The 17,886-nt window shown below is 49.5% G+C and overlaps 1 protein-coding gene across 2 annotated transcripts in view; it reads left to right on the forward strand.

Moving 5' to 3' along the window:
- Positions 1-4,121: 4,121 nt before the first annotated feature.
- The window catches only part of dclk1a (doublecortin-like kinase 1a), a gene marked incomplete at its 5' end in the record, with an annotated part of 101,494 nt that continues 87,729 nt past the window's right edge, over positions 4,122-17,886 (forward strand). The window contains 3 exons of one of the 2 annotated variants that reach the window (XM_079804692.1): positions 4,122-4,234; positions 5,471-5,833; positions 6,530-6,873. In XM_079804692.1, coding sequence (XP_079660818.1) covers positions 5,476-5,833; positions 6,530-6,873 — 702 coding nt within the window. Of the gene's footprint in view, positions 4,235-5,470; positions 5,834-6,529; positions 6,874-17,886 lie in introns of those variants that run through there. The other variant, XM_079804694.1, reaches the window with a different exon arrangement.

Consider the following 17,886-nt stretch of genomic DNA (forward strand, 5'->3'; position numbering starts at 1 on the left):
TTAAATTAACAGAAGTATTTTAAATAATTGTTATTTTATTAATTATAAGAATATAAATGTCAAAGAAATGCCTTTATATCTCGCAATTCAGAGAAAAAAAGTTTTAATAGCATTTTCAAATAGTAAAATAAAATAGTTGCTAATCTGTGAATGAGGGAAGAGAGGTGTGAGGGAGCCACAGGGATGGACCATGATTCTACAGCTCATGATTCACTCATGGAACCTTTACTTATGTCCTAATAATCCTAAGAATGTATTGATGCGCTGTCTGGAGTCCAGCTGCTGAGATGTGTGTTCAGGACGCTCTCAGACAGAGACGGATGTGGCTTTCCTCGGAGAAGAGCGGCCTTCAGTCCCGATGTACAGAGGACAAGTGTGCAGGAAGGAAAGGTGAAGCGCTTCCCATCTCCTGTCCATGGATCAGAACACAATCTCCAGATATTATTCCTAATGTAACTGATACATGATCTAATGATTCTGCTGAGAGTCCTAACATCACAAATGAACATTTGTGTATTATTTACATCTTTATTATGATTTTGTTTCTGACAGACTTACCAGAAGGTCTATGAGGAGAGGCGGCGTATCTTACAGAGATAGCAAAGGTGAGCAAGACTTATTCAGATGCTTTCATCCAAAGCGCTTTCCAGTGTATGTGTGTATTGTGTTCTCCACTGGTCCTTCATGACCCTGTGGCCGGTTCTCCACTGGTCCTCCATGACCCTGTGGCCGGTTCTCCACTGGTCCTTCATGACCCTGTGGCCGGTTCTCCACTGGTCCTCCATGACCCTGTGGCCGGTTCTCCACTGGTCCTTCATGACCCTGTGGCCGGTTCTCCACTGGTCCTCCATGACCCTGTGGCCGGTTCTCCACTGGTCCTCCATGACCCTGTGGCCGGTTCTCCACTGGTCCTTCATGACCCTGTGGCCGGTTCTCCACTGGTCCTCCATGACCCTGTGGCCGGTTCTCCACTGGTCCTCCATGACCCTGTGGCCGGTTCTCCACTGGTCCTCCATGACCCTGTGGCCGGTTCTCCACTGGTCCTCCATGACCCTGTGGCCGGTTCTCCACTGGTCCTTCATGACCCTGTGGCCGGTTCTCCACTGGTCCTCCATGACCCTGTGGCCGGTTCTCCACTGGTCCTCCATGACCCTGTGGCCGGTTCTCCACTGGTCCTCCATGACCCTGTGGCCGGTTCTCCACTGGTCCTTCATGACCCTGTGGCCGGTTCTCCACTGGTCCTTCATGACCCTGTGGCTGGTTCTCCACTGGTCCTCCATGACCCTGTGGCTGGTTCTCCACTGGTCCTTCATGACCCTGTGGCTGGTTCTCCACTGGTCCTTCATGACCCTGTGGCTGGTTCTCCACTGGTCCTTCATGACCCTGTGGCCGGTTCTCCACTGGTCCTTCATGACCCTGTGGCCGGTTCTCCACTGGTCCTCCATGACCCTGTGGCCGGTTCTCCACTGGTCCTCCATGACCCTGTGGCCGGTTCTCCACTGGTCCTCCATGACCCTGTGGCCGGTTCTCCACTGGTCCTTCATGACCCTGTGGCCGGTTCTCCACTGGTCCTCCATGACCCTGTGGCCGGTTCTCCACTGGTCCTTCATGACCCTGTGGCCGGTTCTCCACTGGTCCTCCATGACCCTGTGGCCGGTTCTCCACTGGTCCTTCATGACCCTGTGGCCGGTTCTCCACTGGTCCTCCATGACCCTGTGGCCGGTTCTCCACTGGTCCTTCATGACCCTGTGGCCGGTTCTCCACTGGTCCTCCATGACCCTGTGGCCGGTTCTCCACTGGTCCTTCATGACCCTGTGGCCGGTTCTCCACTGGTCCTTCATGACCCTGTGGCCGGTTCTCCACTGGTCCTTCATGACCCTGTGGCCGGTTCTCCACTGGTCCTTCATGACCCTGTGGCCGGTTCTCCACTGGTCCTCCATGACCCTGTGGCCGGTTCTCCACTGGTCCTCCATGACCCTGTGGCCGGTTCTCCACTGGTCCTCCATGACCCTGTGGCCGGTTCTCCACTGGTCCTTCATGACCCTGTGGCCGGTTCTCCACTGGTCCTTCATGACCCTGTGGCCGGTTCTCCACTGGTCCTCCATGACCCTGTGGCCGGTTCTCCACTGGTCCTCCATGACCCTGTGGCCGGTTCTCCACTGGTCCTCCATGACCCTGTGGCCGGTTCTCCACTGGTCCTTCATGACCCTGTGGCCGGTTCTCCACTGGTCCTCCATGACCCTGTGGCCGGTTCTCCACTGGTCCTTCATGACCCTGTGGCCGGTTCTCCACTGGTCCTCCATGACCCTGTGGCCGGTTCTCCACTGGTCCTTCATGACCCTGTGGCCGGTTCTCCACTGGTCCTTCATGACCCTGTGGCCGGTTCTCCACTGGTCCTTCATGACCCTGTGGCCGGTTCTCCACTGGTCCTTCATGACCCTGTGGCCGGTTCTCCACTGGTCCTTCATGACCCTGTGGCCGGTTCTCCACTGGTCCTTCATGACCCTGTGGCCGGTTCTCCACTGGTCCTTCATGACCCTGTGGCCGGTTCTCCACTGGTCCTCCATGACCCTGTGGCCGGTTCTCCACTGGTCCTCCATGACCCTGTGGCCGGTTCTCCACTGGTCCTTCATGACCCTGTGGCCGGTTCTCCACTGGTCCTCCATGACCCTGTGGCCGGTTCTCCACTGGTCCTTCATGACCCTGTGGCTGGTTCTCCACTGGTCCTTCATGACCCTGTGGCCGGTTCTCCACTGGTCCTCCATGACCCTGTGGCTGGTTCTCCACTGGTCCTCCATGACCCTGTGGCCGGTTCTCCACTGGTCCTCCATGACCCTGTGGCCGGTTCTCCACTGGTCCTCCATGACCCTGTGGCCGGTTCTCCACTGGTCCTTCATGACCCTGTGGCCGGTTCTCCACTGGTCCTCCATGACCCTGTGGCCGGTTCTCCACTGGTCCTTCATGACCCTGTGGCCGGTTCTCCACTGGTCCTCCATGACCCTGTGGCCGGTTCTCCACTTGCCCATTTTTCCTGCTTCTAACACATCAACTCTGAGGAGTTGCCTAATATAACACCCACCCACTAACAGGTCATAATGTTATGCCTGATCAGTGTGTAAATGATTAGACTTTTCATCTCTTAATCATTCAGAGTCTGGTTTAACTGTCCCACATGGATGGCAGTGTGTGCAGATGTGTAAAGTTGAGATGTGTGATGTCTCATATCCTGTTCTTCATGTCCCTGTCCAGCAGAGGTCAGGAGGATGTGATGAAGACGTCTGTCCAACACACTCCAGCGAGAGGATATCTCAGCGCATGGATATTATCATTTATGTTTTTAAAAATGTCCAACAATTAAGCATTATTTTATTTGGGCCACTCTGATATCTCATGTATGATCACTATAAATACTTCTGAACAGTTTCTTGACTTGTTTTTATGGGTTTTGTGAGCTAATTTCATTTCAAAGTAGTTTCATTAAAGGTGCTGTGTGTAATATTTATGAGGATCTATAGACAGAAATGCAATATAATACACATAACTGGACCGTTATGTGTTTATGACCTGAGAATGAGCCGTTTCTATCTACACACACCGCGGGTACAGTGAAGTCGCCGCCATGTTTCTACAGTGGCCCTAAAGGGACAAACTTCTCTACAGAGCTCTAGCTACTCTCTGCTGTCTCAGATGAGCACATCTTTGTCCTGTGTGGGCCACCGTAGCTTCTCTATGTGCTCTGAAAGGGAGGGGTGAGCGGTGGGCGGCTGCAGTTCACAACCTCACCACTAGATGCCGCTCAAACTTACACACTGCACCTTTAATTGAGTGCATTGCAGATGTTATGGTACACTTGTTATACTTGTTCATGAAGAGTCAATGTCGGCTACCTTATATAATTATGTAATTTACACCTACAGAAATGCATTTAAGACACTAGTTTCTGATGGTTCTCTGAATCGTGACGGAGCTTCGAGAAAGAGAAAGAGACTGAGTGTGTGTGTGTGTGTGTGTGAGAGAGAGAGAGAGAGAGAGAGAGAGAGAGAGAGAGAGAGAGAGAGAGAGAGAGAGAGAGAGAGAGAGAGAGAGAGAGAGAGAGAGAGAGAGAGAGAGAGAGAGAGAGAGAGTCTCCTCTGCGGGACAACAAAGGAGGCGCGGGCTCTCATCACGACTCCTGTCAGAGCTCCTCCGCGACTGAAGCGGGAACCTTCAGCATCGCCCAGATCTTCACCTCAAGGCAAGTACATGTGTGTGTGTGTGTGTGTGTGTGTGTGTGTGTGTGTGTGTGTGTGTGTGTGTGTGTGTGTTTATCATCTGTCATCAGAATAAACCCGTCCGACAGCTCGCACCTGCTGTTAGACTGATCTCTGGTCAGTTCAGGAGTTCTGATGATCTGTTATTGTGAAGTGAGATGAGCTCTGGATCTCGAATATATTGAGAATATTGATAATTAAAAGTCATGTTCCTAATGTTTGTCAAACCGCCTGTGATGCTCAATCTGTAGCTATCTCTAATAATTGATTTAAAATACCCTTTTGTGTCTGTATGTTTTTAAATATTTGATTCACATGTTGATGCAAGCAAAAAATATCGATATTAATAACTAAAAATGAATTTTTTAAATTAAAAATGTACTTGAAAAAGTGTTTAAAAGTTCAAATGAAGTGTACATTTAGTCTTCACGTGCTTATCACTTGACAGTAAAATAGTTAAATTTATATAAATATTTTTTTAAATGTATGAAAGCATCACAGATCTCAATCAAGGATTGTAAAAACTGCACACAATGCTATAAGTATTACAATATTATTGTAATCAAATGTTCGTGTAATTTGCTCAAAACGTAATAAAATCTTAATAATAAAAAAGTTATAAAACGTCATATTTTCATTATTGTACACTCTAAAAAACTAAAAATAACCCAAGTTGGGTTGAAAATGGACTAACCCAGCAATTGGGTTGTTTTAACCCAGCGGTTGGGTTAAATGTGTGCTTAAAACAACCCAATTGCTGGGTTAGTCCATTTTCAACCCAACTTGGGTTATTTTTAACTCAGCATTTTTTAGAGTGTTATAGCTTTCCTTACAGCACATTTAAAAACATCTTCGAAAGGCAACAGATTTAAATCATAATTGCATGAATATTTAAATATTCCATTAGTTTAAGACTGAAAGATATTACAATAATGAAAATATGACGAATTGACATAATTTTCTCATAATGTAAACATTGTTATTACATGATTTTATTATGAACATTGTATTATTATAATAATAATAATGCAGTTATTGCATCTGATTGATCCTGAAATACTGTAGTTCTGCAGAGTCAACAACAGGATGAGCTCCACATGTAATCTGTCATTAAAGGGTTATTTTCAGAGAGAGGTCGATTGACATCCACGGCACAGGTTGAAAGAGCATGCAGGGATTAATCCGTCAGTTAGTTTGGTGACTTCCTCTTCTTCCCACAGGCCTGATGGAGGAGCACTTCGACGAGCGGGACACCGCGCAGCGCCAGAGCCGAGGCGCCGGCCGGGAGAACGGCTTGCTCAGCCCGACGCACAGCGCGCACTGCCGCCTGTACCGGACGCGCACGCTCAAAGCGCTCAGCTCGGAGAAGAAGGCGAAGAAAGTGCGCTTCTACCGCAACGGGGACCGCTACTTCAACGGCATCGTGTATGCCATCTCATCGGACCGCATTAGAACCTTCGACGCGTTGCTGGCCGACCTGACCCGAACCCTCTCGGACAACGTCAACCTGCCGCAGGGGGTCCGGATCATCTACGCCATCGACGGGTCCAAAAAGATCACCGGCGTCGAGCAGCTGGTGGAAGGTGAGGAGGTCTTTAAAGCAGCTCCAACACACTCAACTGCACTCTAGACAAATGCTGGGTTAATAATAACCCAAGTTGGGTTGAAAGTGGACTAACCCAGCGATTGGGTTGTTTTAATCCAGCAATTTTCTTGTTTTAACCCAGCGGTTGGGTTAAATGTTGGCTTAAAACAACCCAATTGCTGGGTTAAAACAACCCAAGTTGGGTTGAAAATGGACTAACTCAGCGATTCCAAATCCAAAATAGCTCCGCCCACTCCCATGAAGCACTGCAAATAATCTCGCTACGCTTTCAAAATACTGCTCTCATATTTTGCAATAATCCTGTGTATGATCAACATTTGTAAAGCAGTAGTTTTATATTCCTCTATGGTTTTTAGGTTATGCTGATCGCAAGGCTTCATGGGATTGTAGTTCTTTCCCTCAGTCTCGTACTTTTGTCTGATTTTCTAAACCAGTCCTTCAGTGGGGAGGGAGCAGATCTTGGGATCATGAAAAAAACTATGAATGAGATGCCATTTCATTTTAATATTGCATATTGTTTTATGAGAGACTGGATCAAAATGAGAGCAGTGGACGACAAACCAGGCCACTCAATTCATCCTGCAGGAGTTCAATCAGTGTTTGACCGCCGTGCCTCGGGTCTTTCCCCTCATCATCTCTATTGAAGAATAAACACACACTCTTCTGATTATAGGTGAGAGTTATGTGTGCGGCTCCACTGAAGCCTTTAAGAAGCTCGACTACTCCAACAATGTCAACCCGAACTGGTCCGTGAACGTGAGGGCCCCGGGCTCCAGCAAGTGCCCGCCGTCCCTCGCCAGCCTGAAGTCAGGGCCGCAGTCCAAAGAGGGCAAAGCCTTCATCCGGCCCAGGCTGGTGACGGTCCTCCGCAGCGGAGTGAAGCCCAGGAAGGCGGTGCGGGTCCTGCTCAACAGGAAGACGGCGCACTGCTATGAGCAGGTGCTCGAGGACATCACTGACGCCATCAAGCTGGACTCTGGAGCGGTCAAGAGGATCTACACCCTCCAGGGGAAGCAGGTACGGCCGCTCGATCTCTGGGGATCTCTACACATGTCAGATGTGTGTGTGTGTGGTCAGATGTGTGTGTGTGTGTGTGTGTGTGGTCAGATATGTGTGTGTGTGTGTGTGTGTGGTCAGATGTGTGTGTGTGTGTGTGTGTGTCTCTGCGGTCAGATGTGTGTGTGCGTGTCTGTGGTCAGATGTGTGAGTGTGTGTGTGTCTGTGGTCAGATGTGTGTGTGTGTGTGTGTGTCTCTGACTGTGGTCAGTTGTGTGTGTGTCTCTGACGTCAGATGTGTGTGTGTGTCTCTGACTGCGGTCAGATCTGTGTGTGTGTCTCTGACTGCGGTCAGATGTGTGTGTGTGTGTGTGTGTGTGTGTGTCTCTGACTGCGGTCAGATGTGTGTGTGTGTGTGTGTGTGTGTCTCTGACTGCGGTCAGATGTGTGTGTGTGTGTGTGTGTGTGTGTGTGTGTCTCTGACTGCGGTCAGATGTGTGTGTGTGTGTGTCTCTGACTGCGGTCAGATGTGTGTGTGTGTGTGTGTGTCTCTGACTGCGGTCAGATGTGTGTGTGTGTGTGTGTGTGTGTGTCTCTGACTGCGGTCAGATGTGTGTGTGTGTGTGTCTCTGACTGCGGTCAGATGTGTGTGTGTGTGTGTGTGTGTCTCTGACTGCGGTCAGATGTGTGTGTGTGTGTGTCTCTGCTGTCAGATGTATGTTAATCAGTCAGCTGATACTCTTCCTGTGTGATTGACTCAAACACACAAACACACACACACACACACACACACACACACACACACACACACACACACACACACACACACACACACACACACACACACATGAAAGTGTTATGATGAGTTCTTCTCTGGTTAAAAGAAATCGACATCCAGACAATGCGGCTCTTGTTATTTAATCTCTGAAATGAATTCATACCACAAGCCTTGAATTATGAATAATGAAGTCTCATAATGCAGAAACCTGCAGATGTAGTTGATGAATGGGAGTGTGTGTGTTTGCCCACACACACTCAGAGCGAGAGAAGCGTGTCTCAGAGAGGACAGAAATAACTCGCTCTCCCACCTCTTCGTGCCGCTCTGAAACAGCTTTGCATGAACCGCACACACTCTCATTAATACACGATATGCATAAATATGTTTTTATAGCAAATCATATTATCGGGATAACATTTTGAGTGAAAAGTGGAATTTTATATTTTTATTTGGTTATCCCTCAGTTTGAGCATCATGTGCTTCACTGGGAAGAAATCTGCCCTTTTGTTACAAAGGAGTCACATGACTCATGTCTCAAAGTTGTGTATTTGATTAGTAGCCTAGCATCTTAAATATGTCGTATGCGTTACATCATCATGTTTTTTAGGTTTAAATGTAATTTTAAATAGTTTGAGTGTGGCCTGAACATGAACATCTCTCAGGTCAATGTGCACATAAAGAGACGGCGTTTGGCTGAAAACATGCAAACCGATTGCTTTAAAAAGTGAAATATGAAGCGAATGTGTGTGTCTCTGACTGTGGTCAGATGTGTGTGTGTGTGTGTGTGTGTGTGTGTGTCTCTGACTGTGGTCAGATGTGTGTGTGTGTGTGTCTCTGACTGTGGTCAGATGTGTGTGAACACATGGCACCAGGTGCACTATGGGAAGAAGGCGTGGCTTACCTGGGGAACACATGGCCCCAGGTGCACTATGGGAAGAAGGCGTGGCTCACCTGGGGAACACATGGCCCCAGGTGCACTATGGGAAGAAGGCGTGGCTCACCTGGGGAACACATGGCACCAGGTGCACTATGGGAAGAAGGCGTGGCTCACCTGGGGAACACATGGCACCAGGTGCACTATGGGAAGAAGGCGTGGCTTACCTGGGGAACACATGGCACCAGGTGCACTATGGGAAGAAGGTGTGGCTTACCTGGGGAACACATGGCACCAGGTGCACTATGGGAAGAAGGCGTGGCTTACCTGGGGAACACATGGCCCCAGGTGCACTATGGGAAGAAGGCGTGGCTCACCTGGGGAACACATGGCCCCAGGTGCACTATGGGAAGAAGGCGTGGCTCACCTGGGGAACACATGGCACCAGGTGCACTATGGGAAGAAGGCGTGGCTCACCTGGGGAACACATGGCACCAGGTGCACTATGGGAAGAAGGCGTGGCTTACCTGGGGAACACATGGCACCAGGTGCACTATGGGAAGAAGGCGTGGCTTACCTGGGGAACACATGGCACCAGGTGCACTATGGGAAGAAGGCGTGGCTTACCTGGGGAACACATGGCACCAGGTGCACTATGGGAAGAAGGCGTGGCTTACCTGGGGAACACATGGCACCAGGTGCACTATGGGAAGAAGGCGTGGCTTACCTGGGGAACACATGGCACCAGGTGCATTATGGGAAGAAGGCGTGGCTTACCTGGGGAACACATGGCACCAGGTGCATTATGGAAGAAGGCGTGGCTTACCTGGGGAACACATGGCACCAGGTGCATTATGGGAAGAAGGCGTGGCTTACCTGGGGAACACATGGCACCAGGTGCACTATGGGAAGAAGGCGTGGCTTACCTGGGGAACACATGGCACCAGGTGCACTATGGGAAGAAGGCGTGGCTTACCTGGGGAACACATGGCACCAGGTGCATTATGGGAAGAAGGCGTGGCTTACCTGGGGAACACATGGCACCAGGTGCATTATGGGAAGAAGGCGTGGCGGCGGAGGCAGTGATGCTTTGGCCAATGTTCTGCTGGGAAACCTTGGGTCCTCCATCATGTGATGTGACTCTGACCCGTCTCACCTACCTCAGCATTGTTGAGCCCATGTCCAGCCGCTCATGGAGACGGTTTTCCCTGTGTCTGTGGCTCTTTCAGCAGATAATGCGCCACACAAAGCACAAATGCTTCAGGAATGCTTTGAGGAGCACAACAACGAGTTTGAATCCAAATTCCCCAGATCTCAAGCCAATCGAGCATCTGTGGGATGTGCTGAAGTCGGCTCAAGTCCAATCCATGGAGGCCCCGCCTCGCAACTTACAGGACTTAAAGGATCTGCTGCTAACATCTTGGTACCAGATACCACAGCACACCTTCAGGGGTCTAGAAGAGTCCATCAGAGACGGGTCACAATATTAGGTCATAATGTTATGCTTGATCAGTGTGTACATTCCCTTCCTTTTGAAATCAAACATTTGTGATTTCTTGTTGCATCGCTGCAATAGGAAGAGAATTATAATAATATAAATTAAGTTACAGGTGCAGAACCAAAGGGAACACTGATCTCCATGATGGTGAGCTCAAACAAAAAACATCCATTTAAAATCATATTCTCTCAAATGTGTCAGTTGTATTGACAATTCAACATTCGAGTGAATGCAAACAGGGAAAGATTAATGCAGAAGTGGAGGATATGAGGGAAAGAATTGACGTTTTTTTTTGCTTAACAAAATAGCACTCAAACCAATCAATTCATCTTAACTTGGGATTTCCGAGTGAATAGGGTTAGTATGTGAACAGTACAGATTACTAGTTTTTAAGACATTGAGTAAAGCAAACTAAAAGGTGTTTTTACAGAGTGCAGTCGTGCATAAAGCAATTTATTTGCTTTTAGATAACAAATATGTATTTAAAAAAAAAGAATATGATTCATAAAAGACTTTCTCCCTGCGGTCTCATCTGACATCAGAGGTTACACAGTAAGGCATCAACGCCCGGGTCACCATCCAGATAAAGTAAGAGGATTATGGGTAGCACTATTTTTAGATCAAGGATCGATCGGGCCTGAGGGAGCGTCTAATGACCCAGCCTGACCAGACACGCTTACAGCACACGGCTCTGTCCTGATGCAGATATGACCCAGTCTGACCAGACACGCTTACAGCACACGGCTCTGTCCTGATACAGTTATGACCCAGCCTGACCAGACACGCTTACAGCACACGGCTCTGTCCTGATGCAGATATGACCCAGTCTGACCAGACACGCTTACAGCACACGCCTCTGTCCTGATACAGTTATGACCCAGTCTGACCAGACACGCTTACAGCACACGCCTCTGTCCTGATACAGTTATGACCCAGCCTGACCAGACACGCTTACAGCACACGGCTCTGTCCTGATACAGTTATGACCCAGCCTGACCAGACACGCTTACAGCACACGCCTCTGTCCTGATACAGTTATGACCCAGCCTGACCAGACACGCTTACAGCACACGCCTCTGTCCTGATACAGTTATGACCCAGCCTGACCAGACACGCTTACAGCACACGCCTCTGTCCTGATACAGTTATGACCCAGTCTGACCAGACACGCTTACAGCACACGCCTCTGTCCTGATACAGTTATGACCCAGCCTGACCAGACACGCCTACAGCACACGCCTCTGTCCTGATACAGTTATGACCCAGCCTGACCAGACACGCCTACAGCACACGCCTCTGTCCTGATACAGTTATGACCCAGCCTGACCAGACACGCTTACAGCACACGCCTCTGTCCTGATACAGTTATGACCCAGCCTGACCAGACACGCTTACAGCACACGCCTCTGTCCTGATACAGTTATGACCCAGCCTGACCAGACACGCTTACAGCACACGCCTCTGTCCTGATACAGTTATGACCCAGCCTGACCAGACACGCTTACAGCACACGCCTCTGTCCTGATGCAGATATGACCCAGCCTGACCAGACACGCTTACAGCACACGCCTCTGTCCTGATACAGTTATGGACAAAAGCAGCAGAAGCAGGAAGGACAGACAAAGAGAGAAAGTTAAAGAGGATTATCAGTGAATAAAAGTAGAGTTTCCTGATGTTTGTTGAGTTTGAATGCAGGATCCAGGTGTGGAAGGGCTTGTGTCAATATTATTGTTGCTGTGCGTGTTCGATGAATTACAGGAGTAAATCTGAGCGTGTATGTTCAGTGTTGAGGTGATTGTGCTGGTTGTTTGTTTTTGGTGTTATATCATTGCAGCCCTTTTGCTCTGGGCTCATGTTTGCAAAGTTTGCACAAAAAAAATCCATGTTAATTTATGTTTATGTGCTGAGTACGGTGGCCCAGTAGTGCACAACACAACGACATTAAGCCACAACACAATGACATTAAGCCACAACACAACGACATTAAGCCACAACACAACGACATTAAGCCACAACACAACGACATTAAGCCACAACACAACGACATTAAGCCACAACACAACGACATTAAGCCATTAAGCCACAACACAACGACATTAAGCCACAACACAACGACATGAAGCCACAACAGAACGACATTAAGCCACAACACAACGACATCAAGCCACAACAGAACGACATTAAGCCACAACACAACGACATCAAGCCACAACAGAACGACATTAAGCCACAACACAACGACATCAAGCCACAACACAACGACATTAAGCCACAACAGAACGACATTAAGCCACAACACAACAACATCAAGCCACAACAGAACAACATTAAGCCACAACACAACGACATCAAGCCACAACACAACGAGATCAAGCCACAACAGAACGACATTAAGCCAAAACACAACGACATCAAGCCACAACACAATGAGATCAAGCCACAACACAACGGAGTCAAGCCACAACACAACGACATTAAGCCACAACACAACGACATGAAGCCACAACAGAACGACATTAAGCCACAACACAACGACATCAAGCCACAACAGAACGACATTAAGCCACAACACAACGACATCAAGCCACAACAGAACGACATTAAGCCACAACACAACGACATCAAGCCACAACACAACGACATTAAGCCACAACAGAACGACATTAAGCCACAACACAACAACATCAAGCCACAACAGAACAACATTAAGCCACAACACAACGACATCAAGCCACAACACAACGAGATCAAGCCACAACAGAACGACATTAAGCCACAACACAACGACATCAAGCCACAACACAATGAGATCAAGCCACAACACAACGGAGTCAAGCCACAACACAACAAGATCAAGCCACAACACAACGAGATCAAGCCACAACACAACGACATTAAGCCACAACACAACGAAATCAAGCCACAACACATTTCACAACTTGATTTTTGTCGTGTTGTGGCTTGATCTCGTTGTGTTTTGGCTTGACTCCGTTGTGTTGTGGCTTGATCTCGTTGTGTTTTGGCTTGACTCCGTTGTGTTGTGGCTTGATCTCGTTGTGTTGTGGCTTGACTCTGTTGTGTTGTGGCTTGATCTCGTTGTGTTGTGGCTTGATCTCGTTGTGTTGTGGCTTGATCTCGTTGTGTTGTGGCTTGATCTTGTTCTGTTGTGGCTTGATCTCGCTGTGTTGTGGCTTGATCTCGTTGTGTTGTGGCTTGATCTTGTTCTGTTGTGGCTTGATCTCGTTGTGTTGTGGCTTGATCTCGTTGTGTTGTGGCTTGATCTTGTTCTGTTGTGGCTTGATCTCGTTGTGTTGTGGCTTGATCTTGTTCTGTTGTGGCTTGATCTCGTTGTGTTGTGGCTTGATCTCGTTGTGTTGTGGCTTGATCTTGTTCTGTTGTGGCTTGATGTCGTTGTGTTGTGGCTTGATTTTGTTGTGTTGTGGCTTGATTTTGTTGTGTTGTGCACTACTGGGCCACCGTAGCTGAGAGTTTGACGAGAGCTGAGCCAGGATATTATTCAATAAACCACAAGTTGTTGCAGTTTCTGCTGTGATTATGAAAATGAACTTGCCTGTGTCCTACCAAAGACAAATACGGATTTCTGCTCAGTTAGTGAATTCAGTCATGTTTATCTCCTGCCCTGGTTCACAATAATGTAAAATATTTGTGGTGTATCGCACATTATTCTGCATATTTCAGGGAAGGCGGAGAGAAATGCCTCGAGTTGATTGGAAAGCGAATTGTAAATGCGTAGAATCGGAGATGGACTGCAGTCTGATTACTCACATGGGAAGGTTTGAGATGAGTGTGTTCCTTCTGCTCATGCGAGTCTGGATTCATGCAGTCATAACAGAAGCAGCTCTGATGTCGGGACTGTAAACATACACATCAGATGCTAGATTGCATGTGGAAATAAAATATGAATCGGAAAAGCTCCTGATCATGAGAGATCTGGTTTTTGGGTCTTTGCGTGCGTCTCATGGCACCTGATGATGACCTGTATAATGAGGACAGACAGTAGATCCAGCTCTTACTGCAGCTCTTGTGGGGTGTTCCCGGTCTGCAGTGGTCAGTCTCTATCAAAATTGCTTCAAGGAAGGACCAGTGGAGAACCGGCCACAGGGTCATGAAGGACCAGTGGAGAACCGGCCACAGGATCATGAAGGACCAGTGGAGAACCGGCCACAGGGTCATGAAGGACCAGTGGAGAACCGGCCACAGGGTCATGGAGGACCAGTGGAGAACCGGCCACAGGGTCATGAAGGACCAGTGGAGAACCGGCCACAGGGTCATGGAGGACCAGTGGAGAACCGGCCACAGGGTCATGAAGGACCAGTGGAGAACCGGCCACAGGGTCATGAAGGACCAGTGGAGAACCGGCCACAGGGTCATGAAGGACCAGTGGAGAACCGGCCACAGGGTCATGGAGGACCAGTGGAGAACCGGCCACAGGGTCATGAAGGACCAGTGGAGAACCGGCCACAGGGTCATGAAGGACCAGTGGAGAACCGGCCACAGGGTCATGAAGGACCAGTGGAGAACCGGCCACAGGGTCATGAAGGACCAGTGGAGAACCGGCCACAGGGTCATGGAGGACCAGTGGAGAACCGGCCACAGGGTCATGGAGGACCAGTGGAGAACCGGCCACAGGGTCATGGAGGACCAGTGGAGAACCGGCCACAGGGTCATGGAGGACCAGTGGAGAACCGGCCACAGGATCATGAAGGACCAGTGGAGAACCGGCCACAGGGTCATGGAGGACCAGTGGAGAACCGGCCACAGGGTCATGGAGGACCAGTGGAGAACCGGCCACAGGGTCATGAAGGACCAGTGGAGAACCGGCCACAGGGTCATGGAGGACCAGTGGAGAACCGGCCACAGGGTCATGGAGGACCAGTGGAGAACCGGCCACAGGATCATGAAGGACCAGTGGAGAACCGGCCACAGGGTCATGGAGGACCAGTGGAGAACCGGCCACAGGGTCATGGAGGACCAGTGGAGAACCGGCCACAGGGTCATGGAGGACCAGTGGAGAACCGGCCACAGGGTCATGAAGGACCAGTGCAGAACCGGCCACAGGGTCATGGAGGACCAGTGGAGAACCGGCCACAGGGTCATGAAGGACCAGTGCAGAACCGGCCACAGGGTCATGAAGGACCAGTGGAGAACCGGCCACAGGGTCATGGAGGACCAGTGGAGAACCGGCCACAGGGTCATGAAGGACCAGTGCAGAACCGGCCACAGGGTCATGGAGGACCAGTGGAGAACCGGCCACAGGGTCATGAAGGACCAGTGCAGAACCGGCCACAGGGTCATGAAGGACCAGTGGAGAACCGGACACAGGGTCATGAAGAACCAGTGGAGAACCGGCCACAGGGTCATGGAGGACCAGTGGAGAACCGGCCACAGGGTCATGAAGGACCAGTGGAGAACCGGCCACAGGGTCATGAAGGACCAGTGGAGAACCGGCCACAGGGTCATGAAGGACCAGTGGAGAACCGGCCGCTGACCCCTGACCCCGCCCAAAGCACCAACAGTGGCACGTGAGCATCAGAACTATGGAGATCTACCTCGCAACTTACAGGACTTGAAGGATCTCGCTCATCCATGTCTTTATGGAGACGCTTTGAGCACTGGAGCAGTCATGCTGGGACAGGAAGGGGCCGTCCCCAAACTGGTCCCACAAAGTTGGGAGCATGAAATTGCCCAAAATGTCTTGGTGAAGCATTAAGAGTTCCAACCCCTGAAAACAACCCCACCCCATAATCCCCCCTCCACCAAACTTTACACGTGGCACAGGGCAGTCAGGCAAGTCCGGTTCTCCAGGCAACCGCCAAACCCAGACTCGTCCATGGGATTGTCAGACAGAGAAGTGTGATTGGTCACTCAGAAAACACGTCTCCACTGCTCTAGAGTCCAGTGGCGGTGCACTTTACCCCACTGCATCCCACGCTTTGCATTGCACTAGGCCCATTCTCTCTCTAGTGTGTGTAGAAGCGTCTGCAGGTCTAGAGCTGGAGTTACACACCTGTGGCCATGAAGAGCTGAACACCTGAACTCTGGGATGTGGAGGCGGATCAATACTTCTGGCACTAGAGTGTGTGTCGTTCCCACTGACCTGCTCAGAGTCGAGCTCGAGCTGCTGGAGGACAGACGTGAGCTCAGAGCTGAACTTCATCATTAGTGTGTGTCAGAACCGTATAACTCTCCTCATGTCCCGGGTTTGGATCTCTCAGATCTTCACTGTGAGCAGCAGGAACTGGGGCAGCTGTGGCTCGTCTTTCACAGAGGACAGGACTTTAGACAAGAGCTAATTTTATCCATGCTTTTGCTCCCTTATGATGTCTCAAAGAAACTGATCACCCCCCCCCCCCCTTCAACAGTTGCTATGACGATGTGATCCAGTTGCTTAGTAACGGCCTGAGCTTTTGTGATGTCACTATGGGCAGTGGTGTGTGTGTTGGTGTGTGTTTGGTGTGTGTGAGGAGTTCAGTCTGAGGGAGCGGTAGACGTATGATAGTCGGTGATTTAGGCTGCAGACATTGCTCTCTTGTTCTCATCGGTTAAGCCTATATTTACACACACACACACACACACACACACACACACACACACACACACACACACACACACACACACACACACACACACACACACACACACACATGTTGGGTTTTCATGTTTTATGGGGACTTTCCATAGGCGCAATGGTTTTTATACCGTACAAACCGTATATTCTATCCCCCTACACTGCCCCTAAACCTAACCATCACACACACACACACACACACACACACACACACACACACACACACACACACACACACACACACACACACACACACACACACATACATACACACACACACACACACACACACACACACACACTGCCCCTAAACCTACCCATCACTGGAGACATTCTGCATTTTTACATTTTCAAAAAACATCACTTAGTCTGATTTATAAGATGTTTTCCTCATGGGGACCTAAAAATGTCCCCACAAGGACGAGGATTTCAGATATTGCCATCTTTGTGGGGACATTTTGTCCCCATAACGTAGGGATTACCAGTCCACACACACACACACACACACACACACACACACACACGCACACACTCTCTCACACACACACACACACACACACACACACACACACACACACACACACACACCCACCCACTCACGCACACACACACACACACACACACACACACACACACACACACACACTTTCTGTGAAAAAAAACCTCATTCTGTGATTTATAAGCATTTTGAAAAGTGAGGACATGGGGAACGTCCTCATATTTCTCCCTCTTTTTGTAATACCCATGTCATTATACACATTTTTGTCCTGATATTTCACAAAAACATGCCCACACACACACACACACACACACACTGCGACAGACTCTGAATGGCTTCAGGCCGGGACAGAGACACAGCAGGCGTGTAATCGGCATCACTCATGTGTTCGCTCCTCCTGGAGTTTGTCGTATGGACATAACTGATTTTCCGCCCCATTGCGCACACACACACACACACACACACACACATACACACACGCTGCTTGATTAGCCGTGTCTGTCAGTCTCCGTCGTCTGGGCCGCTCACCCTCTCCTTCCTCTCCTGTCCAGTCAGATGGTCAGATATCCGGCCTTTGGCCTCGCCGTCTCCAGTCGCTGCAGAATCGATGTTTCCTGGCGAGTTAAAGACTGAGACTGAGGTTTAATCTGGGCCTCAGTCACGTTCTCATGTATTGTGTTAAGTAACAAATTGCATCACTTCTGTGGTGCTGTGCTGCATTAAAACATCGTCATTGTCCTTCTTTCCAGCCAGCGGCCTCCATCCAGAACTCAACCCTGAGCCGGTCAGGAGCCGC

Source organism: Gobio gobio (assembly GCF_949357685.1).
Source record: "Gobio gobio genome assembly, chromosome: 22".
Lineage (NCBI taxonomy): Eukaryota > Metazoa > Chordata > Actinopteri > Cypriniformes > Gobionidae > Gobio > Gobio gobio.